Raw genomic sequence first — 25,358 nt, 5'->3', positions numbered from 1 at the left:
CCAGAGCACCCTTTTTACAACTCCTCTCGTGACAATCTCGAGTTATGATTCCTCGTGGGCACCGGGCAGGGCCCTGTGAGGCCGGCCGGCCAGAACGTCTGCCCTGCGCGGCCTCCCAAAGCGCAGAGCAGCGCCACATCCGCAGGGATGAGCGCAGGCACCTCAGGGATGGCGACTCCATCGCCCCGCTGGGCATCCTCTGCCAACGCCTGAGCCCCCGAACAGCGCAACGGCCTTCCCAAATATCCAAAGTGCCTGTGGCCTCGAGGCCCTTTCCTGTGGTGGCCTGGCTGCAGGCAGGCAGGAGGCACTGGCTGCAGCTCATGGTGCCCCGGTGCCAGCTGAGGGGAGCAGGAGGTGCCCCCGAGCGCCCTCAGTTCCCTCATATCTCCTCCAAGGATGCTCTCCACACCTCTGGTGGCCTGGCTGCAGGCAGGCAGGAGGCACTGGCCACAGCTGACCGTGCCTTGGTGCCAGCTGAGGGGAGCAGGAGGTGCCCCCTAAGTGCCCTCATGGCTCCTCCAAGGACGCTCTCCACACCTCCAGTGGCCTCGGTGGCCTTTGCTGGGCACATCCTCCACCCCATGGCCCCTGCAGAGCAAGGGACCAGCACTGCCCACAGCACTCGGGGCTCCTCCCCGGCTGGCCAGTGGTCACTGGGCAGGCTGGGCAGCCAGCCCCGGTGGCAGGAGCAGCTCCTGGGCACTGTGGCAGCTGTGGTCACTGGGCAGGCTGGGCAGCCAGCCCCGGTGGCAGGAGCAGCTCCTGGGCACTGTGGCAGCTGTGGTCACTGGGCAGGCTGGGCAGCTGGCCCTGGTGGCAGGAGCAGCTCCTGGGCACTGTGGCAGCTGTGGTCACTGGGCAGGCTGGGCAGCCAGCCCCGGTGGCAGGAGCAGCTCCTGGGCACTGTGGCAGCTGTGGTCACTGGGCAGCCAGCCCCAGTGGCAGGAGCTGTGGTCACTGGGCAGGCTGGGCAGCTGGCCCTGGTGGCAGGAGCAGCTCCTGGGCACTGTGGTCACTCCTGAGCTGTCCTGCTGTGGGTGACACAGCCGCTGTGCCCGGCTCAGGGACCCTGCTGCATCAATAAAATCCCCGAAGATGCTGTCAGCTGGTGATGCTCTCTCCACAAAGTGAAAAAAAGGCATGTAGTTACTTAGATAAACTGTTCAGCTGCTCCAGTGAGGGTTAGTAAAGAGGCTTTTACAGCAGGGAGCAGCTCTCAGGTACGACAGGCTGTGCTGCAAGGGGCTTTCCTTCAGTGTGCCTCAGGACTGTGATTTTCCATTTTTCATCCAAACTGACCTGCATTCACTAGAGCACAGTAACGAAAGCAAAAGTTGTTCTGTAAGCCTTGCATTTAGAATAGCTCTCCAAGATCTCAAAACTCTATCTGAACATCAGTGAAAAAAACTTGTTTGAAAACTGACTTTCAAAGAACGTACGAGTTTTGCATGTGTCTATAAATACCAAGTTCATGGCTTCACTCTGGTTTTTAAGGCCTCTGGTATTTTTTTTTTTAATCTAGCATACTTAAATTACTTTTATTATCTTTGCTGCTATCCCCATAATCTAGAATAAATAAATATGTTTTTACATATATCTGAATGAATGGAATTGACAAGGAAGGTATTTCATGGCAGCTGATATATACAAATGTAGTTTATTTCTTGTTAATTTCCTCTGACATAGACACAAAATATACACAAAGCTTTACAAGAGTGGCTGCTGTAATTTTTGTGTGCTGTAATTTTAGCATTATTTGATATGTAATGCCAATCCAAGTAGTGCATGAGATTTCCTTGGAAAAATCACTGGCACATTGAATTTGCCTTCCCTTTTTGAGATGAGTTGGGTTTGTGTGGTTTTTAGCATTTTTGCTGAGCACCTCTAGGTGTCAGGATTATTTTTTCAGAATATGCAACTCATCTTATATTTTTCTCAGCGCAATGCTATCCTGGTAAAACCCTTGTGAATTCCACCTCTCCTTTTGACAATCAGGAATGTGTTTATAAATAGGAGGCCATAAAGCCACATTAGTGGAGTTTGGCAGTTTTAAAGAACATAAACATGGGGGGGAAAGCAGTCTGTAACTGTGTATATAACACTCACTGTGCTTTAGCTATTTCTTAATATTGTAACAAATTTATTAGTGAACTACTTTTCCCCTGCAAGGTATGTAGCACTTTAATTTGGAATAATTAAAAATTCCATTATCATGGAAATATCAGAAATTCAATTTGAGCTCCTGGCAAACACTTATTTCATCGTTAAAAAGATAAATTACCATGTGGAATGCAGTTTTTAGCATCTGTTTTATCGGCATGTATAATTAAGTGTTCAGTTCAGAGGATGCACACAACATCCTCTCCAGATAACCCCATTCAGCAAAGGCAGCACAACACTCCAGCGGTGTTAGATCGCTGCCTGAAAGATTAGAGTCCGTGAGAGCCGCAGGCAATCAGCAGAATAATTACATTTCCCGTATCTTAGGTCAACTGTGAGCAAGCTTAGCCAGTGTGGCACAGGTAAGCACACACAAGGCAGCAGGTACAGAGCGTTTGGAGATGTGAGAAGGAGCGCTGCCTTCCGCAGCCCGTGCACGCTCTGCCCGGCAAACGCTCAGGCCTTTCACAGGAGCCTGTTCCACTGAAAAATAACCAGAGCACCCTTTTTACAGCTCCCTCTCTCGTGACAATCTCCCACAGCCGAGTTACGATTCCTCTGGGATGGGAATTCCCTGGTGCGCACCGGAGCTCTCCGTGAGCGCCGCTCGTACAGAGCCCTGGGCATGGCAGAGAGCGTCCGCCCCATCCGCCCGGCCACGGCAGGGCACCTGCCGCAGGTGAGCGGCACAGGGCCGGCTGCAGCCGGGCTCTGCAGTGCCCGGCCCGTTCCGGAGCGCTGCCACACCGGCCGTGCCCCGCTGCCCGCCCGCTCTGCTCTGCCCGTGCGGCGGGGCCGGACTGCCCGCTGTGCCCGATCCGGGCTCTCCGTGCCCGTTCCATCGTGCCCGCTCTTCCATTTAGCCGTGCCCGCTCCCCGCCGGCCGTGCCCGCTCTTCCCATTTAGCCGTGCCCGCTCCCCGTTCTCCGTGCCCGCTCTTCCCATTTAGCCGTGCCCACTCCCCGCCGGCCGTGCCCATTTGGCCGTGCCCGGTCCCTGCCCGCTCCCCGTCCGTTCCCCGTGCCCATTTAGCCGTGCCCGCTCCCCGGCTCTCCGTGCCCATTTGGCCGTGCCCGCTCCCCGCCCGCCGTGCCCATTTAGCCGTGCCCGCTCCCGGCTCTCTGTGCCCATTTAGCCGTGCCGCTCCCCGTCCGTTCCCCGTGCCCATTTAGCCGTGCCGCTCCCCGTCCGTTCCCCGTGCCCATTTAGCCGTGCCCGCTCCCGGCTCTCCGTGCCCATTTATCCGTGCCCGCTCCCGGCTCTCCGTGCCCATTTGGCCGTGCCCGCTCCCCATCCGTTCCCCGTGCCCCTGTAGCCGTGCCGCTCCCCGGCTCTCCGTGCCCATTTGGCCATGCCCGCTCCCCGCCCGCCGTGCCCATTTAGCCGTGCCGCTCCCGGCTCTCCGTGCCCATTTAGCCGTGCCCGCTCCCCGCCCGCCGTGCCCATTTGGCCGTGCCGCTCTCCGTGCCCATTTAGCCGTGCCCGCTCCCTGCCCGCTCCCCATCCGTTCCCCGTGCCCATTTAGCCGTGCCCGCTCCCGGCTCTCCGTGCCCATTTAGCCGTGCCCGCTCCCCGCCCGCCGTGCCCATTTAGCCGTGCCGCTCCCCGCCCGCCGTGCCCATTTAGCCGTGCCCATTTAGCCGTGCCGCTCCCCGCCCGCCGTGCCCATTTGGCCGTGCCCGCTCCCGGCTCTCCATGCCCATTTAGCCGTGCCCGCTCCCCATCCGTTCCCCGTGCCCATTTAGCCGTGCCCGCTCCCCATCCGTTCCCCGTGCCCATTTAGCCGTGCCCGCTCCCCGCTCTCCGTGCCCATTTAGCCGTGCCCGCTCCCTGCCCGCTCCCCATCCGTTCCCCGTGCCCATTTGGCCGTGCCGCTCCCCGCCCGCCGTGCCCCTTTAGCCGTGCCCGCTCCCCGCCCGCCGTGCCCCTTTAGCCGTGCCGCTCCCCGCCCGCCGTGCCCATTTATCCGTGCCCGCTCCCGGCTCTCCGTGCCCATTTAGCCGTGCCCGCTCCCCATCCGTTCCCCGTGCCCATTTGGCCGTGCCGCTCCCCGCCCGCCGTGCCCCTTTAGCCGTGCCCGCTCCCCGCCCGCCGTGCCCATTTGGCCGTGCCGCTCCCGGCTCTCCGTGCCCCTTTAGCCGTGCCCGCTCCCGGCTCTCCGTGCCCATTTGGCCGTGCCGCTCCCGGCTCTCCGTGCCCATTTGGCCGTGCCCGCTCCCCATCCGTTCCCCGTGCCCCTTTAGCCGTGCCGCTCCCGGCTCTCCGTGCCCCTTTAGCCGTGCCCGCTCCCGGCTCTCCGTGCCCATTTAGCCGTGCCGCTCCCGGCTCTCCGTGCCCCTTTGGCCGTGCCCGCTCCCCGTCCGTTCCCCGTGCCCCTTTAGCCGTGCCACTCCCGGCTCTCCGTGCCCCTTTAGCCGTGCCCGCTCCCTGGCTCTCCGTGCCCCTTTGGCCGTGCCCGCTCCCGGCTCTCCGTGCCCATTTGGCCGTGCCGCTGCCCGCCCGCCGTGCCCTCACGTCACGGCGCCGGGCGGGGTCCGGGCGGCGGGCCGAGCGTGCGCGGTCGGCGGGCGGGCGGGCCCCGCCGAGGGAAGCAGCGCGGAGGGCGGCAGCGCCGCGGGGCCGCCGCGGGGATGAAGGACCGGCTGGCCGACCTGGCGGAGGTGGGCGCGGGCGCTGGGGGAGCGGGCGGGCGGGCGGGATGGGCCGGGAGGGCCCCGCTCCCGCCGGGATCCCGGGGCTCGGGGCCGCCCTCCGCGGTGTCTGCAGCGCGCCCTGCTCCGCTGCTCCCTGGCCGCTGCGGAGCGCCTCGGGCGGCGCTGAGTCCCGCTGAATTCCGCCGAATTCCCCGGTGGTTCGCGCCGGAGCCGCCCGGGCTGTGGCGGGGCGGGTTGGCCCGGCCGGGAGCCCTCGGGCCGTGATGCGGCAGGAAAGCGCTCTGCAAGCCCGATTTTCGCGTGTTTACAAAATGGTAGCTGCCTCTGTTTATACGCTCTTTTCCTTTCCCCTGCTCGTGCTTTGGAAACAGTATTCTAAAAAAGAAGGGAGAGCCTGGGGACAGGCACCATCCGTCCGTCTGCAACAGGATATGGCCTGGGTAAAATAAAAGGATATTCGAGGTTTTTTGTTTTGGGTTTGTTTTGTGTTTTTCCTGAAAAGGAATGGAAACGGGGCACGCACAGGAGTTCCTGTGATAGTTCCAATACTCCACGTATGTGTGGAAGTTGGGCTGTGTAGAGCTGCATTCGGGTCTGGGGCTCTTTCATCTTCTGGATCGTAAAATGCATTTTGGAAGCTCCATCTCTAGTGATAGAATTACCAGTCTCTTTGTGTTCCTCTCTGAAAGGATTAATAGGCATTGGAGAAGTTTTAGGATTGTTAAATTACAGTTTCTCTACCAGGAATGATGTTTTGGAGTCATGCCAAAAAACCAGTGTCATTTCTTTCAGGTGTGGCTATTCCCTTTCCAGGCTGTGGGAGCACATGCCAGGTTTCGGTGCTGGTGTGTGCTTCTCAGATAGAGGAAACAGCCAGCAGTGATCCAAATTTGCTTTGTATTTATGATTCTGTAGCTGCAGACTTAATCCTGCTCTGTGCTTCTGTAAATGGAAGAAACCAATTCCACACCCTGCCACACCCCCCACTGACAGGTTAAAAGTGTTTAATGCAGCTGAACAGAGGAATTTGTAAGGCAGCTTTAGTATTTGACATCTGAAGTCATTCCTGCAGTGGGCTGCTTTTTAAATAGGTAGGGGCCAGTATTGCTGAAGTGCTTCGTGTGTTCATCAATGTCATTTTCTCTGTAGAATTAATACATGGCTTAGAGACTTAAACATTTTCTTCTAATGAAGAAAATATTTGAACAGGAAAGAAGGCAGAAGTTACTGAAGGTCTAGTCTATGTTTCATCACAGTTAGAAGCGTGTAGTTGACCTGAAGTTTTGTGAAGCTGCATATCCAAGGGAGATAGATATTCCCATTTCCATGGGCAGCTCACTGAAGCAGCAGCTTCCATCTTACATCTTTATCTGAAATACCAAAAATATAATGATTTTGTGGTTTTCCTTTCATAGAATGAACACTTTGAACAGAGATGCTTGACACGATATTGAGATGCTCTGAAAAGGAGTAGAGAATCCAAAGAAATAATGGTTAACTCCTGCTTGCCTGTTTTCCAAAGCATTTAGCTTTATTAATGTAGTTTCATTGTATTGCATTTGGCTAATCATTAAGAGTAGAACATTGGCATTGTGGTTTTCAACAGGCCTAGGCCTGCAGAGTCTTCAGGAATAGCTGTGCCTTGCCTCTTTCCTTAACACCAGGGTTTCATTGTTTCCTTTGGGCACTCCTCACCTGTGTGAGGGGGTCAGCTCCCTCCTTTGGGCACTCCTCACCTGCGTGAGGGGCTCAGCTCCCTCCTTTGGGCACTCCTCACCTGTGTGAGGGGCTCAGCTCCCTCCTTTGGGCTCTCCTCACCTGTGTGAGGGGCTCAGCTCCCTCCTTTGGGCTCTCCTCACCTGTGTGAGGGGCTCAGCTCCCTCCTTTGGGCACTCCTCACCTGTGTGAGGTGGTCAGCTCCCTCCTTTGGGCTCTCCTCACCTGTGTGAGGGGCTCAGCTCCCTCCTTTGGGCACTCCTCACCTGTGTGAGGTGGGTCAGCTCCCTCCTTTGGGCACTCCTCACCTGTGTCAGGTGGGTCAGCTCCCTCCTTTGGGCACTCCTCACCTGTGTGAGGTGGGTCAGCTCCCTCCTTTGGGCACTCCTCACCTGTGTGAGGTGGGTCAGCTCCCTCCTTTGGGCACTCCTCACCTGTGTGAGGTGGTCAGCTCCCTCCTTTGGGCACTCCTCACCTGCGTGAGGGGCTCAGCTCCCTCCTTTGGGCACTCCTCACCTGTGTGAGGGGCTCAGCTCCCTCCTTTGGGCTCTCCTCACCTGTGTGAGGGGCTCAGCTCCCTCCTTTGGGCACTCCTCACCTGTGTGAGGGGCTCAGCTCCCTCCTTTGGGCACTCCTCACCTGTGTGAGGGGCTCAGCTCCCTCCTTTGGGCACTCCTCACCTGTGTGAGGTGGTCAGCTCCCTCCTTTGGGCTCTCCTCACCTGTGTGAGGTGGTCAGCTCCCTCCTTTGGGCACTCCTCACCTGTGTGAGGGGCTCAGCTCCCTCCTTTGGGCACTCCTCACCTGTGTCAGGTGGGTCAGCTCCCTCCTTTGGGCTCTCCTCACCTGTGTGAGGGGCTCAGCTCCCTCCTTTGGGCACTCCTCACCTGTGTCAGGTGGGTCAGCTCCCTCCTTTGGGCACTCCTCACCTGTGTCAGGTGGGTCAGCTCCCTCCTTTGGGCACTCCTCACCTGTGTCAGGTGGGTCAGCTCCCTCCTTTGGGCACTCCTCACCTGTGTCAGGTGGGTCAGCTCCCTCCAGCCCCCAGAACCTCGGTGGTACACAAGGAGTCCCAAAGATCCCAGCACTGGCCTGTTCTAACTGAGCACGCCATTGCCTTCAGAAATGAGCAGAAATGCTCAGAAATTAGCTGAAATGCTCATTTCCCATCTCCTCATTTCTGTGTTCCTGCATTTTACTGGGCAGCCAGCAAAACCTTTTGCTGTTAGTTTTTCCTAGATCATTCTAAGGAAGGGGGAGAAGTGCTGCCTATCAGTGTTCGTGGTTCATTGACACAACATTAACATAACTGCCAGATATTTTTGTTAGTGCACTATGTTTAGGCTGTTAAACAGTTGCTGGAGAAAGAAGTGGTTGATGACATGCAGATTATATAGCCTTCAGATAATGCTGCTTCCTCTTGTTTTCTTGGCTCAGAGAAGTTTTGTAAACTATGTGCTTTCTGAGAAGACAGCCACCATAATTGTAATTGCTCAACTTTAGGGGGTTATTTTAATGTCATTTCTAAATTACTCTGAGCCGGCCCAAATGAACTTCTTTAAACTGTTTGAGTTGTCTTTCAATACAATTAGTGGGACAGCTGAGCAAATCTAGACTGGTTTTAGTGATTCTGAGTGCAGTAAGTGTAAGATAAAAAGGTTCTCTGATCCAGTACACTGCTTTCAGCTGTGGTTTAGGGAAGAAGAAAATGAGTAGTGCATAGCTGTGATTGCAAGATGTGCTCCCAGCCTTCAGTGGTTTGCTGTTCACAGACACAGGTCCATCTGAAAGGGCTCTAAAAGATCTGTACAGTCCAGTCCATGTCCAGACCTTCAGCTGAGCACACTTAGCTAACTTCAGGTATTACAAACAGACTGCCCTTTAAAGTCTGGTAATAAAACTTGTTCATACTTCCTAGTTGTTCTGTCATTCCAGAAGAAGGTTAGACACAAACCTCTGCTCAGGCAGAGTGCTGGTTTAGAGCTCAGCTTTGGGCTGCCCTGTCCACATGGCTCCCAGATTTCCCCCCTGTGGCATGCTGAAGGGGATGCAGAGCTGTCTGCTGGAATCCATTCTTCATGCTTGATAGGTGAATCATTTAAATTCTTGATTTTTGTATTTCTTTACTCGTGAGTGTTAGTGAAGATCTGTTACATGTAATGCTTGAAAAGTGAGTAGTACACAGAAAGTTCTGCAAGTTTGTGTTTGACTGCAGCTTTTTTTAAGCAGGACCTGTACCTGGAGCAGAAGTGCATTGATTTTTCCTAAACCCTTTCTTGGCCGGTGTCTCAGTGCCCCCAGAGCTGTTCAGGAGCAGGTGAAACACCTCAGTCACAGGGGTTAGGGTTGTTAGAAGTGGGTGGCACAGAAACAAGCCCAGAGTGAGGCTCTGCAGCAGGAGGAGAACATGCTGTTGTTTCTGCCTGAGTCAGGCTGTGATGTGAGCATTGCTGAGGATGAGCCCTGTGCCCTCCGTGGCAGTGTGAGGTGCTTTGTTGGGGCTGGCTCATGGTTCTGTTAATGACTGACCTGCCCCAGCCCTCCTGGCCCTGTGCAGCCCTCCTTGGCTGCTGGGTGCAGGAGGCTTTCTGGGCACATGGATGCTGTGAGGGCAGGCTGTAGCCCTGGGTTTGGGCAGGCTGTAGCCCTGGGTTTGGGCAGGCTGTAGCCCTGGGTTTGGGCAGGCTGTAGCCCTGGGTTTGGGCAGGCTGTAGCCCTGGGTTTGGGCAGGCTGTAGCCCTGGGTTTGGGCAGGCTGTAGCCCTGGGTTTGGGCAGGCTGTAGCCCTGGGTTTGGGCAGGCTGTAGCCCTGGGTTTGGGCAGGCTGTAGCCCTGGGTTTGGGCAGGCTGTAGCCCTGGGTTTGGGCAGGCTGTAGCCCTGGGTTTGGGCAGGCTGTAGCTCTGGGTTTGGCTGCTGGGTGCAGGAGGGTTTCTGGGCACATGGATGATGTGAGGGCAGGCTGTAGCCCTGGGTTTGGGCAGGCTGTAGCCCTGGGTTTGGGCAGGCTGTAGCCCTGGGTTTGGGCAGGCTGTAGCTCTGGGTTTGGCTGCTGGGTGCAGGAGAGTTTCTGGGCACATGGATGATGTGAGGGCAGGCTGTAGCCCTGGGTTTGGCTGCTGGATGCAGGAGGGTTTCTGCACACACGGATGCTGTGAGGAGAATCTGTAGCTCTGGGTAAGGCACTCCTGGGGCTGCTTCCCTGGGAGAATGGTCAGCTCTGGTCAGCAGCCTGCCACAGGAGTGATCTGCACGTGATCTGCTCTGAGAAACTGCTAACCTTGAGCAGAACTTCAAGGGCAAGTGAGAGTCATGTTTTTCAGTCAAAAGCTGCTTCCAGTTCCAGAGGTCAGTCATTGCAAAGAGATCTCCAGCCTGAGTTATTTCTGCAATTCTGTAAGGTAGTGGAAATGACAGAAGCTTCATAAACCATCAGGATAGCTTCTCCTTGGAGCTGAGAAATGACATAGGTGAGGATTTCTGTAGTTTGACCCTGCTGGCAGCGAGGGCAGCACACGGCTGCTCCCTCGCTCGCCCCGGTGGGATGGGGCAGAATTCCAGAAGTGAGAGGGCTCAAGGATTGAGAATAAAGGCAGTTCAATTGGTAAAGTAAAAGCTGCACGCAAGCAAAACAGGAAAAGGAATTCCTTCTGCTTCCAATGGGCAGAAAAGCAGACATAAAAGTGGCCTAACACTGTTATGTGTCATGTCACACATAGCTGTGGCTTGGGAGGACAATGCCCGAACACTAAAGGTGCCCCCCCTTGCTTCCTGCTTCAGCTTCCTGCACTGAGCATAATGCCATGTGCTCTGCAGTGTCCCTTGGGTCACCTGGGCTCAGCTGCTGCCATCTGTGCCTCCCTGGAGGGGAGCAGGAAAGGCCCAGCCTCTGCAGGAGTATAACTGAAACGTCCCTGTTCATCAGCCCTGGCCCGGCACACAGCCCAAACACAGCCCGGGCCAGGGAGAGAGCTGACCCTGTCCCAGCCACAGCAGCACAAACCCTGGTGGGGCTGGATGGATTTCACAGTCTCTGAGTGTTTATGGAGCTGTGTGTCCCAGACTTGGAGTCCCAAGGTCAAGGTATGAGCTGCAAACAGAGTTTATTAGATTGCTCCTGGCATTGACGTGAAACTTTTTATCAGCTTCTTGTGATACTGCTTGTACTGGGGAGGTGAAGTCCAGGGAGAGCAGTGTGTGTTTCTCCTAAACTCTGATAGAAGTGAGTTCTTGGTCACTGCTGTGCTTGTCAAAAGAGGCACAAAAGCTCATCAGTTGAAGGGGGTTAGCAAATGAGCTGTATTTTGGGTAAGAGATGATTCAGGAATACTGAGAACAGAGGCTGACAAACTTCTCAGGTGTCTCAAGTGCTGGTGACTGAGGCAGGCTGTCCATAAATCCTTGAACGAATTGATCTGTCAGTGGTATCACTGCAACCAAGTGGGACAGTGAGATCCATGGCACAGGCTGTGGTGGGAGTCATGGTCAGCTGCCTCCCAGCTGAGCAGCTCTGGACAGATTTCTGAGTCCCATTGCTGAATTTCATTCCTTTAGGATCCACTCAGGTGTTACACGGTGTACTGAGGTCTGATCAAACTGAAAGCTGACTTTCTGAATCCCTTAGTAGATGGTATTTTCATTATTTTTAGTTCAAACAGCTAAATATAGGATGCAGTTATGAACAAGCAGAAAAGTTATCCTTTACTCAGTAAATATAAACATAGATAGTTCTTTGGATAGATAATGCAATTCAATGTCTTTAAAGTGTAGCTCCTTTTTAAACATTAACTTAGAGCTTACTTGTGGCCTAGTAGCAGTGCAGTCTTGGGAATGGTAAAGTTGTGGCTGACTTCCTTGGGGCACAGACTTCCTCCCTGATTTGTGTTGAGCAAGGCTGTTAATTGATGGCAATCTGTAAGGACAGATAATTTCAGTTCTGGCCTTATCTCCTCAAAACGAGTAAGTTACCATGGCTCAGTGGCAGCCAGCCCTGAGTGCTTGTTCCAGGAGGGCACTGACACCTCCTGTATTTCTCCTGGGGCATCCTCTTTCCCCTGAGCACAAACCCGCATGGGCTCTGCCCCAGGGCTCCATGCATTCCCCGAGTTTGCAGGAGAGGAGCTGGCACCAGTCTGGAACTTCTCCCTGAGGCTTTGGGCCACTCCTAGATTTTCTTAATTGACAGTAACTTCTTCATAAGATAATAGCAGTGTTTGACACGGGATTAAATTGCAGAATTGTCATGCAAACACTGCTCATCTCACGTAATTTAAGAAAGCCAGAACTAAACTTCTTGGGTAATGGGATCAGAGGTGAGGAGCAGAAAGTGAGTGTTAGGAGATCAGATGGCCTTGTAAGGAAAGAAAGGTGTCTTGTAATGGAAGTCCCTTAATGACAATTACCTTGTAGCTGTTCTTTTCTAACAGATAACCTGTTGATGTATGTTAAGGGTAATATTTTGTTCTAATTTGACCCACTGCACTTCAGACAGTCTGTGCTCCAGGGAGGGAATGAAAGGAGAGAAGGCTGAGTTCTTTCCCTCCTGTGATGATACAATTTGTGTGAATTGTGTCTTTTCCTGTGATTGACTAAAGCTGAGATCCCTGGGTTGGGCTGGGGAGTGGGGCAGAGCCTGGGTGTCTGACCCATGTCAGGATGCATGTCTGGTGTGGAGCAGGCTGGCTGGGCTGCCCTGGTGCAGGGTGGCAGAGCTGTGGCTGTCTCACCCATGTCAGGATCATTTCTGGTGCAGTGCAGGCTGGCTGGGCTGCCCTGGTGGGAATGGGGCAGAGCTGTGGCTGTCTGACCCATGTCAGGATGCATTTCTGGTGCAGTGCAGGCTGGCTGGGCTGCCTTGGTGTGGGGTGGCAGAGCTGTGGCTGTCTCACCCATGTCTGGATTAGTTCTGGTGCAGTGCAGGCTGGCTGGGCTGCCCTGGTGTGGGGTGGCAGAGCTGTGGGTGTCTCACCCATGTCAGGATGCATTTCTGGATTAGTTCTGGTGCAGTGCAGGCTGGCTGGGCTGCCCTGGTGCAGGGTGGCAGAGCTGTGGGTGTCTCACCCATGCTGGACTGCCCTGGTGCAGGGTGGCAGAGCTGTGGCTGTCTCACCCATGTCAGGATGCATTTCTGGTGCAGTGCAGGCTGGCTGGGCTGCCCTGGTGGGAATGGGGCAGAGCTGTGGCTGTCTCACCCATGTCAGGATGCATTTCTGGTTTAGTTCTGGTGTGGTGCAGGCTGGCTGGGCTGCCCTGGTGGGAATGGGGCAGAGCTGTGGCTGTCTCACCCATGTCAGGATGCATTTCTGGTGCAGTGCAGGCTGGCTGGACTGCCCTGGTGCAGGGTGGCAGAGCTGTGGCTGTCTCACCCATGTCAGGATGCATGTCTGGTGCAGTGCAGGCTGGCTGGGCTGCCCTGGTGCAGGGTGGCAGAGCTGTGGCTGTCTCACCCATGTCAGGATCATTTCTGGTGCAGTGCAGGCTGGCTGGGCTGCCCTGGTGGGAATGGGGCAGAGCTGTGGGTGTCTCACCCATGTCAGGATGCATGTCTGGTGCAGTGCAGGCTGGCTGGGCTGCCCTGGTGTGGGGTGGCAGCGCTGGGCAGGGGCAGCAGTGGGCACGGGCTCTGTCCTGGCTGCCCCGGGGTGCTGCCCTTGGCACACCAGGGGCTCCCAGCCCTCGGGGTTCCTCTCCCTGCTCTCCAGGAGTCACTTTTGCGGGGCCTCTCTGCCTGTTTGCTGCAGATGACAGCCCCAGCAAAGGCAGGCTGCCCTGGCTGTGTGCCCTGGGGGTGGAGGGGGTGTGCTGCAGGTGTGCTGCAGGTGTGCTGCAGCACCGTGGCAGGGCTGTGCTTCCTCAGAGCCCGTCCTGGGCTCCTGTCACAGGTGTGTGTTTGTTGTCCTCCACAGTGTAAAGGAAATGAAGATGGGGAGACAGTTATCATCGAAAAAGACCATTTTATGGATGACTTCTTCCAACAGGTAAAGTTACAGTTTTCACATGGACTGAAGACTGACTGTTCCCTCTCTGTGCCTTTTAATTTCAGTACTGAGGTTTAACAGCTCATCTACACAGCCTCCCCTGTATGGTTGGGAATTGCATGCCAAAACAAATGTTGGTAATGCTTTGTTAGTTTATTTCAGGGTATTTTCTGTTTATTGCAGAGAAATGTTTTTAATTTCCTGTCAACAAGAAATTTTAAAATAGTTGTTTATTAGGAATATTAGCAGTTAAGGTTTTGGCCATTCAGAATACATTTGCTATTAGCAATGCTGGGTTTTAGTTTAAAAAAAATAATTACAGACTGATTAAATGGTGACATTTCTGCTGGGATTTCTTTCTGTGCTACTTACAGATAAAATAGTTTGGGGTGTATTAGCAGGTTTTTTTGGGTTTTTTTTTTTTATTATTGGCCCTAAATTATTCTAATGTCTTCTTTGCCATATTTCTCTTCCTCTAGGTTGAGGAAATTAGAAATAACATAGCAAAAATAGCACAAAATGTGGAAGAAGTGAAGAAGCAGCACAGCATTATCCTGTCAGCACCAAATCCTGAAGGAAGTGAGTAATCATTTTTAAGATGTCACAGAAATGTGGCTAGATATTCTGAAATATTGTTTGCTTATTTTAGCTGTCCATAGGAGTAGAACTTCAGGTGTTCAGAATGCAAAATGTAACACTAAGTAAACATTCTAATTTTTAATATGGAATTAATACTTTCATCTGGGATTTTTTGACCTTTTTTAAGTCTCATTTGAAAAAATGTGTGTTCAGAATGTTTCTTGCACCATCCGAGCCTTTCCCAGGCCAAACCTCAGTTTAATCTGGGTGTTTTCCTTCAGAAGCTGAGGTTACTCAGGTTCCTTCTCATCTGTGGAAGTGTTGGAGCTGTCAGCTGCAGCTTGTGCTGTCACATCTTTATTGCTGCGTGGGGCCAGGGTCCTGCCTGGCCCCAGAGCCCCTGCTGCTGCTGCTGCAGGGCTGGCAGCTCCACGTGCAGCCCTGCTTCAGAGGGCTTACCCCAGAGCTGGAGGTGCAGGTGTGCTTTCCCAGCACAGAGCTGGGAAGGTCAGAGCCCTGCCCAGAGCGTGGCCCCGTCCCTGGCGCAGCCCTTGGCTGTGCTCTGGGCAGGGCTCAGAGGAAAGGGAACAGCAGATGCTGAGGTGGGGCTGTGGGAGTGTTGCAATGCTGCATTACCAGTTATCTTGTGACTCCATCTCGGTGGTGGAAGCTGAGCTTGGGCTGTTATTTTGTCCTGTCCAGCTCTCTCTGAGTGCTCTGGTGGAAGCCTCAGGGTGTCACAGGGGTGCCTGGCACAGATGTGTCACTGGGAGTCAAAGCAGTGCACACATGGGACGCAGCACTCCCAGAAAAGGGACAGAAATCCCTGCTTCCACCTGCATTACAGCTCAGGAGCATTCAACTTTCCACTAGCAAATTCACATTACCCTGCAAGGGTTAACAAAACTGTGTGCCACCTGGTTTAGCTGAAGGTTTGGCAGTGAGAGCATTGCCCAGGTGTAAGCCTGTCATAGGAACCAAGCACTTGATGGTTGCTGTTATAAAAACAGTATTTAAAGTACTCAGGAGAATAATAAACTTCAACTCTGCATAGTTGTACTGAATGAAATTCTGAGATTACAAGGTGGATTTGAAGACTTGCTGATTTACTATAATCAATTGTTAACGGTTCAAAAAATACATTTTTTTAAAGGAACAAAGGAAGAACTTGAAGAACTAAATGAGGAAATCAAGAAGATTGCTAATAAAATCCGGGCCAGGTTAAAGAGTAAGTTGTGAGGACAAGTGAAACTCCTTGCTTTCAGAAATAACCTAGAAAATGACAATGCAAAGTAATTCCTCCATAGGGAAATGGCTTCTGCAGCTGAAGTGCTTTTTGGGGAGATGATATTTTGGAAGAAAATTAACTTTAACTGCAAAATGACACCTTTTAAATTTTTTCCAGTGTAATGGACAGTAGTGTGACTCTGTTAGGAGTATGATTGAAGCAGTTACTGTGTTTAAAGATCTCTACCAATTACCACAATTACTTTAAAATTTCACTCCTATATGCCACCCCTCTCCCCTGAAATGTTACACATGTCTCTGTGGAACTCGTGCCTTTAAAAAGCAATAATAATATTTACAAAGAATTGAGCTGTTAAATAGCTGGCACTGACTCTGTCCTCCTGTCTTGTTCCCAGCTATTGAGCAGAGCTTTGATCAGGGTGACAGTGCCAATCGGACATCAGTGGACCTCAGGATCAGAAAAACCCAGGTAGGCTCCCTTCAGCTTGAAGAGAGTCAGGGCCTTCTGTGGGGGATGAGTTGAAGTGTTCTGAACTCATTTCAGAGCTGCCGTGCAGCTTTGTGGGGCTGGGAGTGCCCAACAGCACTGGGACGTGTTGTGGGACAGAAATGGCCCTCCCTGATCCCCCTCTCTGATCCCCCTCTCTGTCCCTCTCTGATCCCCCTCCCTGTCCCTCTCTGATCCCCCTCTCTGGTGCCCCTTGTCCCCACATCTGTCCCTGCTGTCCCTCCCTGAAGCCCTGTCCCCATGTCTGTCCCTTTCTGATGCCCTTCTCTGTCCCTGTCTGCCCGTCTGTGCCTTTCTGACATCCCTGTCTGTCCCCTGCCCCTCCCTGATGTCCCTGTCCCCATGTCTGTCCCCGTGCTGTCCCTCTCTCATGCCCTGTCCCCGTGTCTGTCCCTCCCTGATGCCCTGTCCCCATGCTGTCCCTGTCACACCCCTGTCACTGTCCCTCCCTGATGCCCTGTCCCCGTGTCTGTGCCTGTCTCACCCCTGTCCCTGCTGTCTCTCCCTGATGCCCTGTCCCCATGCTGTCCCTGTCTCACCCCTCTCCCTGCTGTCCCTCCGTGCTGCCCTGTCCCCGTGTCTGTGCCTGTCTCACGCTGTGCCCCTGTCCCCTGCAGCACTCGGTGCTGGCACACAAGTTTGTGGAGGTGATGACCGAGTACAACGAGACGCAGACGCTGTTCCGGGAGCGCAGCAAGGGCCGCATCCAGAGGCAGCTGGAGATCAGTGAGTGCCCCAGGACAGCCAGCTGCTTGGTGGGAGTGCCCCTTCTTCAGACCAGTCATTTATTAGTGCCCCCCTTCTTCAGACCAGTTATTTATTAGTGCCCCCCTGTTCAAACCAATCAGTTATTTATTAGTGCCCCCCTGTTCAAACCAACCAGTTATTTATTAGTGCCCCCTGTTCAAACCAACCAGTCATTTATTAGTGCCCCTCGTTCAAACCAACCAGTTATTTATTAGTGCCCCCCCTGTTCAAACCAACCAGTTATTTATTAGTGCCCCCCTGTTCAAACCAACCAGTTATTTATTAGTGCCCCCCTGTTCAAACCAACCAGTTATTTATTAGTGCCCCCCTGTTCAAACCAACCAGTTATTTATTAGTGCCCCCCTGTTCAAACCAACCAGTTATTTATTAGTGCCCCCTTCTTCAGACCAACCAGTTATTTATTAGTGCCCCCTTGTTCAAACCAACCAGTCATTTATTAGTGCCCCCCTTCTTCAGACCAGTTATTTATTAGTGCCCCCTTCTTCAGACCAACCAGTCATTTATTAGTGCCCCCTTCTTCAGACCAACCAGTTATTTATTAGTGCCCCTCGTTCAAACCAACCAGTTATTTATTAGTGCCCCTCGTTCAAACCAACCAGTTATTTATTAGTGCCCCTCGTTCAAACCAACCAGTTATTTATTAGTGCCCCTCGTTCAAACCAACCAGTCATTTATTAGTGCCCCCTTCTTCAGACCAGTCATTTATTAGTGCCCCCTTCTTCAAACCAACCAGTTATTTATTAGTGCCCCTTCTTCAGACCAACCAGTTATTTATTAGTGCCCCCTGTTCAAACCAACCAGTTATTTATTAGTGCCCCCTTGTTCAAACCAATCAGTTATTTATTAGTGCCCCCCTGTTCAAACCAACCAGTTATTTATTAGTGCCCCCCTGTTCAAACCAACCAGTCATTTATTAGTGCCCCCCTGTTCAAACCAACCAGTTATTTATTAGTGCCCCCCTTCTTCAGACCAACCAGTCATTTATTAGTGCCCCCTTCTTCAGACCAACCATTTATTAGTGCCCCTCGTTCAAACCAACCAGTTATTTATTAGTGCCCCCCTGTTCAAACCAACCAGTTATTTATTAGTGCCCCCCTGTTCAAACCAACCAGTTATTTATTAGTGCCCCTCGTTCAAACCAACCAGTTATTTATTAGTGCCCCTCGTTCAAACCAACCAGTCATTTATTAGTGCCCCCCTGTTCAAACCAACCAGTTATTTATTAGTGCCCCCCTCGTTCAAACCAATCAGTTATTTATTAGTGCCCCCTGTTCAAACCAACCAGTTATTTATTAGTGCCCCCTTCTTCAGACCAACCAGTTATTTATTAGTGCCCCCTGTTCAAACCAACCAGTTATTTATTAGTGCCCCCTTGCTCAAACCAACCAGTCATTTATTAGTGCCCCCCTTCTTCAGACCAACCAGTTATTTATTAGTGCCCCCCTGTTCACACCAACCAGTCATTTATTAGTGCCCCCCTGTTCAAACCAACTAGTTATTTATTAGTGCCCCCTGTTCAGACCAACCAGTCATTTATTAGTGCCCCCTGTTCAAACCAACCAGTTATTTATTAGTGCCCCTCGTTCAAACCAACCAGTTATTTATTAGTGCCCCTCGTTCAAACCAACCAGTTATTTATTAGTGCCCCCCTTGCTCCTTATCCATTGGTGTACAAAGCATCAGAGATCTTGGACAGCATCTCACGGGGTGTGAGAGAAAAGAAACACTTTTACTGCATGGCACAAACTCCTTGATATTACTCTGTTTAGATCAGCTGTAAAGAAAAGAGAGAAAACTCAATAATTTCCTTTAGATTGAAAATTATTGAAGAAATCATCTTTTTCCTTTGCTTCATTTACTTCCAATGTTGCAACTTTAAATGAAGCATCAAGGAAAGCTGCATTCTGAAACAGCAAGGGTTATTAAAAGCCATTCCAAAATTAACATGCCTAACAGGATAGCAGCTCTTTTTTGTGGTTCCATTTTTGTCTGCAAGGACACTTCATCTGGCATAAAATCAGTGCTGCTGCTGTTATATGTGCTTTAATCATTTGTTGACTGACTCAGATATGACTTACTTCCAGTTCATTCTTAGGAGTATTTAGAAAGGTTCCTGACTTTACTTTGAAGCACAGTGGAAAGTGTCTCTACCTTGGAAAGTGTCTAAAAAGTGCCTAAAATTAGGGTTTTTTTAATATGCTCTATAGAAATGAATACATACATTGCTGAAACGGGGAATGCAAACAGGGGAACTGGCAAATTACCAGAAAATCTTACTTTTCGTGTGCTTTTCAAGTTTGCCACTAGCCTCTCCTGCTAATTGTTTTCATCCTAGCTGGGAAGACCACCACTGACGAGGAGCTGGAGGAGATGTTGGAGAGTGGAAATCCCTCCATTTTCACTTCTGATGTAGGTATTTGTGGGCCAGCTCTCTCTCCTCTGCCCTGCCCCCGGCGGGCGCTGGCTCAGTCCCTGTCCCTCGTGCCCAGATCATTTCAGACTCGCAGATCACGCGGCAGGCCCTGAACGAGATCGAGTCCCGGCACAAGGACATCATGAAGCTGGAGTCCAGCATCCGGGAGCTGCACGAGCTCTTCATGGACATGGCCATGTTTGTGGAGAGCCAGGTAGGAGCCTGCCCGCACCCGGGGCTGCGCTGGGCCCGCTCTGTGCCGTGGGCACAGCAGCTGATTGCATGCACATGCTGCAGATTGAGAGCCACTCTGAGACTCTGTGCTTAGAATAATAATAACAATAATGGAAATGAGTCACTGGAGGTTCCTTGTTCTGTGGTGGACAAATTCACCATCTCCATGTCCTTATGCTTTCAGTGACTGACCTCAGACCTGTCTTCCAGTCAGTATATTTAATATTTTCTTCAGTATGATTAATTGCAGCATGGTGGAACATCTTAAGTAAGAAAAACTATCTGTGGAGCATTGTTGATTCCTTGGGGATGTTGGGTTCTCAGCCTCAGTGGAGTACAGGTGTGTCAGCAAGGCTGTGTGCACCTTGCCCCTCATGCAGAAGTGCAGTTGTGTGTTCACCAGCATGAGTGTAAAGGGCTTGACAAGTCCTTCAAGTCATCTCTTGTATTCATAGGCTTTGTCTTGGCTCGTAGATGAATCTGTTCTGGTTTTAGTCTATAAATACCAGTATCCACCAAAATTATTCTTGACCTTGATGTTGAAGTGGTTTGACTTCTGCAGGAAGGTGAAAAGCATAGTGTTAAAGATTTAAGAGACTTGCCTGAACAGCAAGGTGGAGGGACTTGCCTGTGTTTGGTAACTGGGTTTTGTTCTAGAAGTCCTTTGTTGCTTTGGTATTAAATGTACAGCCAAGAGAAATGGCTGGCAGGTTTCTTTTGAGTTACACACGAACAGAAGTTACTTGTGCATCATTGTGTAATGCTTTGCTGTTTACTGCTGCTGGTTATTTCTCCTGCTGGACAGAGACTCAGGTAACAGACTTCCTGCCATCCCTCACCAAGCCTCCATGTCACTGCCAAGCCCCATTCCTCATGACTGATTTGAGTTTGTCATGCACTGGCACCCCAGTCCCTGAGCTCTGAGGAGCTCGTGTGTGTCCTCCAGACAGCGGTGGGGCCTTGTGTGGGGCCAGGGAGGATCCTGTCCCCCTCCAGCCTCTCCAGGGCTTTCTGATCCCAGTGGGTCGCTCAGCTGTGGCTGCTGAGCCTCCTCCCTCCCTCCCTGCACGCCAGGGATGTGTGCAGGTGCTCACTTCTGTTCCTGCACAGGGGGAAACTCACCTGCCCTGCTCATGAACATTGCTGGGAGCCCCTGCTTCTCATTGCCCTTTCCCTTCCCATGCCAAAGCAGAGCAGATGTCATCCCAGTCTGTGCCTCCTTGATGTGAAAGTGGTTGTTGATGTTCTAGAGCCTCTCCCTTAGATGGATCAGAGATGTGTGCATTCCAATGACCTGGCTTTCCCTCAAAATCCCATTTGAAGGGAGAAATGATCAACAACATCGAGAAGAACGTGATGAACGCCACGGACTACGTGGAGCACGCGAAGGAGGAGACCAAGAAGGCAGTGAAATACCAGAGCAAAGCACGCAGGGTATGTTGCCTTTCTGCCTCTGTGCTGGGCCCTGCTTTCCTTCAGCCCAGCAGCATTTCCCCTGTGAATGACCCTGCTGTGGTTAATAGGAGAATCTGTGGTAGCAGCAGAGACTTCTGTGGGAGCACATCAGCAGCTCATGCTCAGCTAGGGCTGTGTGCACAGTTTTCCACTCACAGCTGCCATTGCAGAGTGTAAAAACTCCAAAAGAAGAATTTATGTTTGATTCCAGTGGATAAATTCCCATCTTTTTCTTATCAGCTTTCACAATACCTTAAGTTACTCGGATTCTAAATAATCTTAAAATTCCTGGCTGTTTATCACAAGTGAACTTCCCTGAATTTAAAGCTATAAAATCATTTGCTAGCAGAAAAAATAAAAGTGATTTTGCTGAATAGGCTTATCTTTTAAAAATTCTGCTTTATTTTTAATTTTACTGATAAATTCGGGGGGATTTTCTCTCTGGAGGGGGTGTGGCATTGTGCCACCACACTGAATTTGTGGAGGACCTGAGTTCAAAGGAAGGTTCTGGCACTTTCCAGGGCACTTGCTTTGTTTCAGTATCTTTCTTCCCACCAGACACCAAATAATATATTCTGAGATCAGACTACTAAGCAGTTTATTTTTGCATTCCAATTTCCCCTCTTGATGTGCTGTGCAGTTGGGTGAGGCTCGTTCTGGTGAGCTGGATTTGAGGGAATAATTCATTTTCTGTAGATGGAGATCCACCCAGGGATAACACCCCTGATCCCTTAGAAAAGATCTTTCCAGAAGTGTTCCAAGGGCCCACTTCATGTGTGTGTAAATGGGGCTTGTGTCACCTCTGGTAACTGCACAGCATTAATCTCATGGGTTTACCTGTTTGGAAACCTTAATTCTTACATTTGCAAGATTAAACAGATAAATTTATCCCAATTTAAGAATACGGGAGGCTTTAATAAAAGTGCTTGTGGGTCTAAAAACTACCTGAAAAACTGAACATAAATGCAAGTGTTAATGTGCCTAATATTTACCCTGCCTTGTTTTTTTGACAGAAAATGGTGATAATTATCATTGTGTCAGTGGTGTTGATTGCCATAGTAGCTCTAATAATTGGTTTGTCTGTGGGTATTCGGTGATGCTTGGATAACCTCAGCATGCATGGCTTCCTGCCACTGTGGCAGTAAGTAACTAATCAACTAATTCCTGGTTTGGCTCTTGTGTTCTCTGTCTGCTCCTGCTCACCCCTCCTGTCTGCCCCGTGCCCTGGAGGCCCTGCTCTGTGACCCTGCAGGACCTGTGGCAGGTCCTGTGTGCCGTGTGGCTGTGCAGTGACCCTGCTGGGACCTGCCCCCAGAGCAGGAGGGGGCAGCCAGCAGCCCAGGGCTGGCTCCCAGCCCCTGCAGTTCCTGCTGCTGTGCTGAAGTTCACATCAGCAACAGTCTGCAATGCTGAGTACACCTGGGACTTCACCCCGTGGGGGTTTCTGTGGATTTGAGGAGTGTTTTTGAAAAGGAGATGTCTGCAGCCATGACATTGGCTCTTATGGCTTGGAGAGCATCTTCAGTTCCTTACTTGGAGACTGTGTATTAATGCTAGCTGAAACAGGGGGAGACAGCAGTGTGTCTGGGCCATGGGATTCCTCTGTGTTCCTGTTTTCTGTGGAGAAGTCCCATTCCTGACAGACAGTGCCCAGCCAGGCTGAGCAGGGACTAGCAGCTCCCTGCCCTGGCTGGGTGCAGCAGGAGTGCAGCTTGCAGCATGCCCAGGCTCTGAGCTGCACCCAGAGCACCAGGAGCAGGGGCCAGTTCAGGCAGCTCACCAGAAATTCACATTTCTCTGCTAACACCCTTTAACACCCGGGCTCGTGGTTTGGGGCTGGAGATCCTTCTGAGCTCTGGTTTGTGGGAGGGGGGCAGAATTCCCTGTCCTCACCTGCAGTCAGGAGTACCTGGCCCAGAGTCACCCCCTGCTGCATTTGCACAGAAGCATCTCTCCCTTTTTAACCCTTGCAGCTCCTCTGAGCTAGTGCCTGCACAGTTTTTGCTGACCTGGTGAGTTCCCTCAGGGTGCAGCTGTAAAGGCTTGAGCAGGCTGCAAATATTTATCCAGGGAGGGTGGCAGAGAGCAGCTACTGAGAGCTGACCTACATCTGTTGGCAGTGGTGTTTACAGAAGTTGGGCATGAGTAACAGCCAGTATTCTGTAAGGGGAAGTAGGGAAGTGTTGCACAGGTGCTCTGTCCTGTGACTGTGGTTACCTGTGTGTTAGGAACAGGAAATCAGAGCTGTGATCACTCCTTAGAAAGAGAATCCCAGCACTCAGCCTGGCTGGCAGTCTTGCTGTGGCTCTGAATGTATTTAATTCTGTCTCTGACAAAGTATTTCAACCTTCACTTTTCTCTCTTTCCCTGCAGAAACTGATGTTCATAATAATATGTGTAACTGTATTGCTTCTGATACTTGGAATTATCCTAGCAACAACTCTGTCCTAGCAAGCACATTCCAAGAGTTACCAAGCTCCAGGAACTCCAGAGCACCCTCAGTGAAACCAAACCAAACCAGATGATGCCTTACCCGCCAGGATGACCTGTCACTGATGGCTCCAAGTGAAAGCAGAATCACTCCTCATGTTTACTCACCAGTGAAGATCACAATGGATCAGGGCTGTGTGCATTTCACAGCAGAAACTGGACACTTGCCAGGCTGAAACTTGGTTCTGAGCTAAAGTAACTTAGGGTTTTTTCACATCTCAGTGTTACAGTTGAAGCAGGGAGTTGAGACTATTGAGTTTTGAGTGTTTGGCTTTTTTTTTCCTATTGCTAACCTGACTCTAATCATGACTTTCAGTACCTTGCCAGTGCTGCCTTTGTTAGCACTCTTGTGAATATTTTTATGAGATGTAGCCTTGTGTTTAAGTGTATTAAATATTTAGTCACCTTAACCTATTTAAACCTTATGCTTTTTCTCCAACAAGTGCTAAAATATCTTACCCTGAAAGGACTACTCTTTGACTGCCCAGTGCATTACACTTGAGAAGAAAAGTGAAAAAAAGCTTTTTTACACTTGCCAGGTTTTTTACTTTTTCTGTCAAGGTTAACTGCTTTAAATGCTTCCCTCATGGTTAATAAAAAGTTAGTTGCAACATTTCTGGTGAAGGCCTACAGCTCTGAAATGCTGAGTTTGCACTCGGGCAGGTGACCTTGCAGGTGGTTCTTGTGCAGAGGAAGCTGATGGATCAGTTTAGCCTCATTGCTTACAGGAGTATGGCAGAAGTGACTTTGTAAAGCCAAATCAAGTCTCCTTGTTCTGGAGTTTGCTAGTGTTGAGGTATGGATGTAGCACAGGGGGGGAGCTCCCCAGAGGAGTCTGGAGCTGAATACGAGCTAAGACACTGATGTGTTGTGACATCTGTGTGGCTCTGACGTGGATGAAGTGTTTTGGTGTACACGTGCCTTTGTAAGGCCAGCTTGCACCTCTTGAAAGCTTCAGAGAGCCCAGATGTACCCAAATAACTGCATTGAATGTTACAGGTTATTTTTGTACTTTGGTGTGTAAGATATTTGTAACCTGGGTGTGACTCCTCGTTGTCCAGGCATATCCATGTAGATATGTAGATACATTTACACTCTGAGAGAAGTGGAGGAGAGGATCATTTGTGCCTTTTCAAAGCTCTAACACTGCACTCATCACTGTGCTCAGATACTCAGCTCTCATGCTGACTGCAGTAACTCAGTCCTGCCAGTTCAGAGTCCTTGGATTTGGGTTTTCTTGGAAGTGTCTGAGATCACAGTTACTGAGCAAGGGAGAATTCAGGCTTCATCAAATCCAGCAAAGTTTACAGTCTCTCTTGTGTGTATGAATATTCCTGCTTTGCTGTCCAGTGCACTGTGAATATGCTGGAGCTATTCAGATGTCAAACACGTTTAAAGAAGAAAACAAATATTGTAATTGTTGTTGTTATTATTATTATTGGTCTCTTTACAAGTCAGCCATAAAGAAGTCGCTTGAAAAATTCGGCTTCAAGAACAAATTCCTTTTACCTCTGAGTCCAGAACACTCACTGATGTTTGTGAGGAAGTTTACATGCAAAGTGAGGAAGGATTGCTTGCCTTAATGCTCATTCTAGGTAAATGTATTTTATTCTGTAGTTGTCTAGATTTTTATCAGTAAATATTATTTATACAGACATGTGAATTAGAGGGGGGGAATCACTCCTGCTATTTTCCAGCTGGTTATGTAAACTGACCCTCAGAATCCTGTCCTGTTGGATTTTTTTCTCTGTAATGCAGTAATCTGCCCATCAAGACCAGAAATTTGAATAGGCTACTCCACAGTTTTTACTTCTTGTTGAACAGCTGCCTCAATGAGTTTGTTTTAAAGCAAAACAGACCTTTTCACATGAACCTCTTTGTCTGGAGGTCGGAGGGGAGAAAATCTCTAACCTGTGCACTAATAAACTCATCCAGCGAGCCTGCTGTGTCTGCTGTGTGTCCCTGCTGGTCCTGGGGCCCCTGGGAACGTTCCAGAAGTGTTTGGACGAGGCCGATGGCTTTTGCACTGGCTTACATCAGACAAGGGTGAGGTGGAACTTCTCTGCACCCTCTTACCAAGGAAGGGGTGGAGATGATTGTGAAGGAAGCAATGGGATGTGTTAATTCAAGAAACCCCAGGGCTGCAGTGAGTGAGTG

The 25,358-nt window shown here is 51.0% G+C and overlaps 1 protein-coding gene across 5 annotated transcripts; it reads left to right on the top strand.

Moving 5' to 3' along the window:
• The first annotated feature begins 4,708 nt into the window (after window positions 1-4,708).
• Window positions 4,709-25,140, top strand: STX2 (syntaxin 2). 5 transcript variants are annotated; one of them, XM_059863253.1, is made up of 11 exons: window positions 4,709-4,823; window positions 13,435-13,506; window positions 13,986-14,085; window positions 15,239-15,313; window positions 15,729-15,802; window positions 16,459-16,567; window positions 18,945-19,018; window positions 19,099-19,236; window positions 20,580-20,690; window positions 21,725-21,785; window positions 23,085-25,140. In XM_059863253.1, the coding sequence occupies exons 1-11, from the start codon at window positions 4,794-4,796 to the stop codon at window positions 23,234-23,236; spliced, it is 996 nt and encodes a 331-aa protein (XP_059719236.1). In that variant the 5' UTR covers window positions 4,709-4,793; the 3' UTR covers window positions 23,237-25,140. The 5 variants fall into 5 exon arrangements, with proteins under 5 accessions (XP_059719236.1, XP_059719233.1, XP_059719232.1 ...); XM_059863250.1 differs by having other exon boundaries at window positions 21,725-21,852; window positions 23,085-23,225; XM_059863249.1 differs by having other exon boundaries at window positions 20,507-20,690; window positions 21,725-21,852; window positions 23,085-23,225.
• Window positions 25,141-25,358: the final 218 nt, after the last annotated feature.

The sequence above is a fragment of the Haemorhous mexicanus genome, chromosome 19 (assembly GCF_027477595.1).
Source record: "Haemorhous mexicanus isolate bHaeMex1 chromosome 19, bHaeMex1.pri, whole genome shotgun sequence".
NCBI lineage: Eukaryota > Metazoa > Chordata > Aves > Passeriformes > Fringillidae > Haemorhous > Haemorhous mexicanus.
This window is presented reverse-complemented; position numbering and strand designations above follow the sequence as displayed.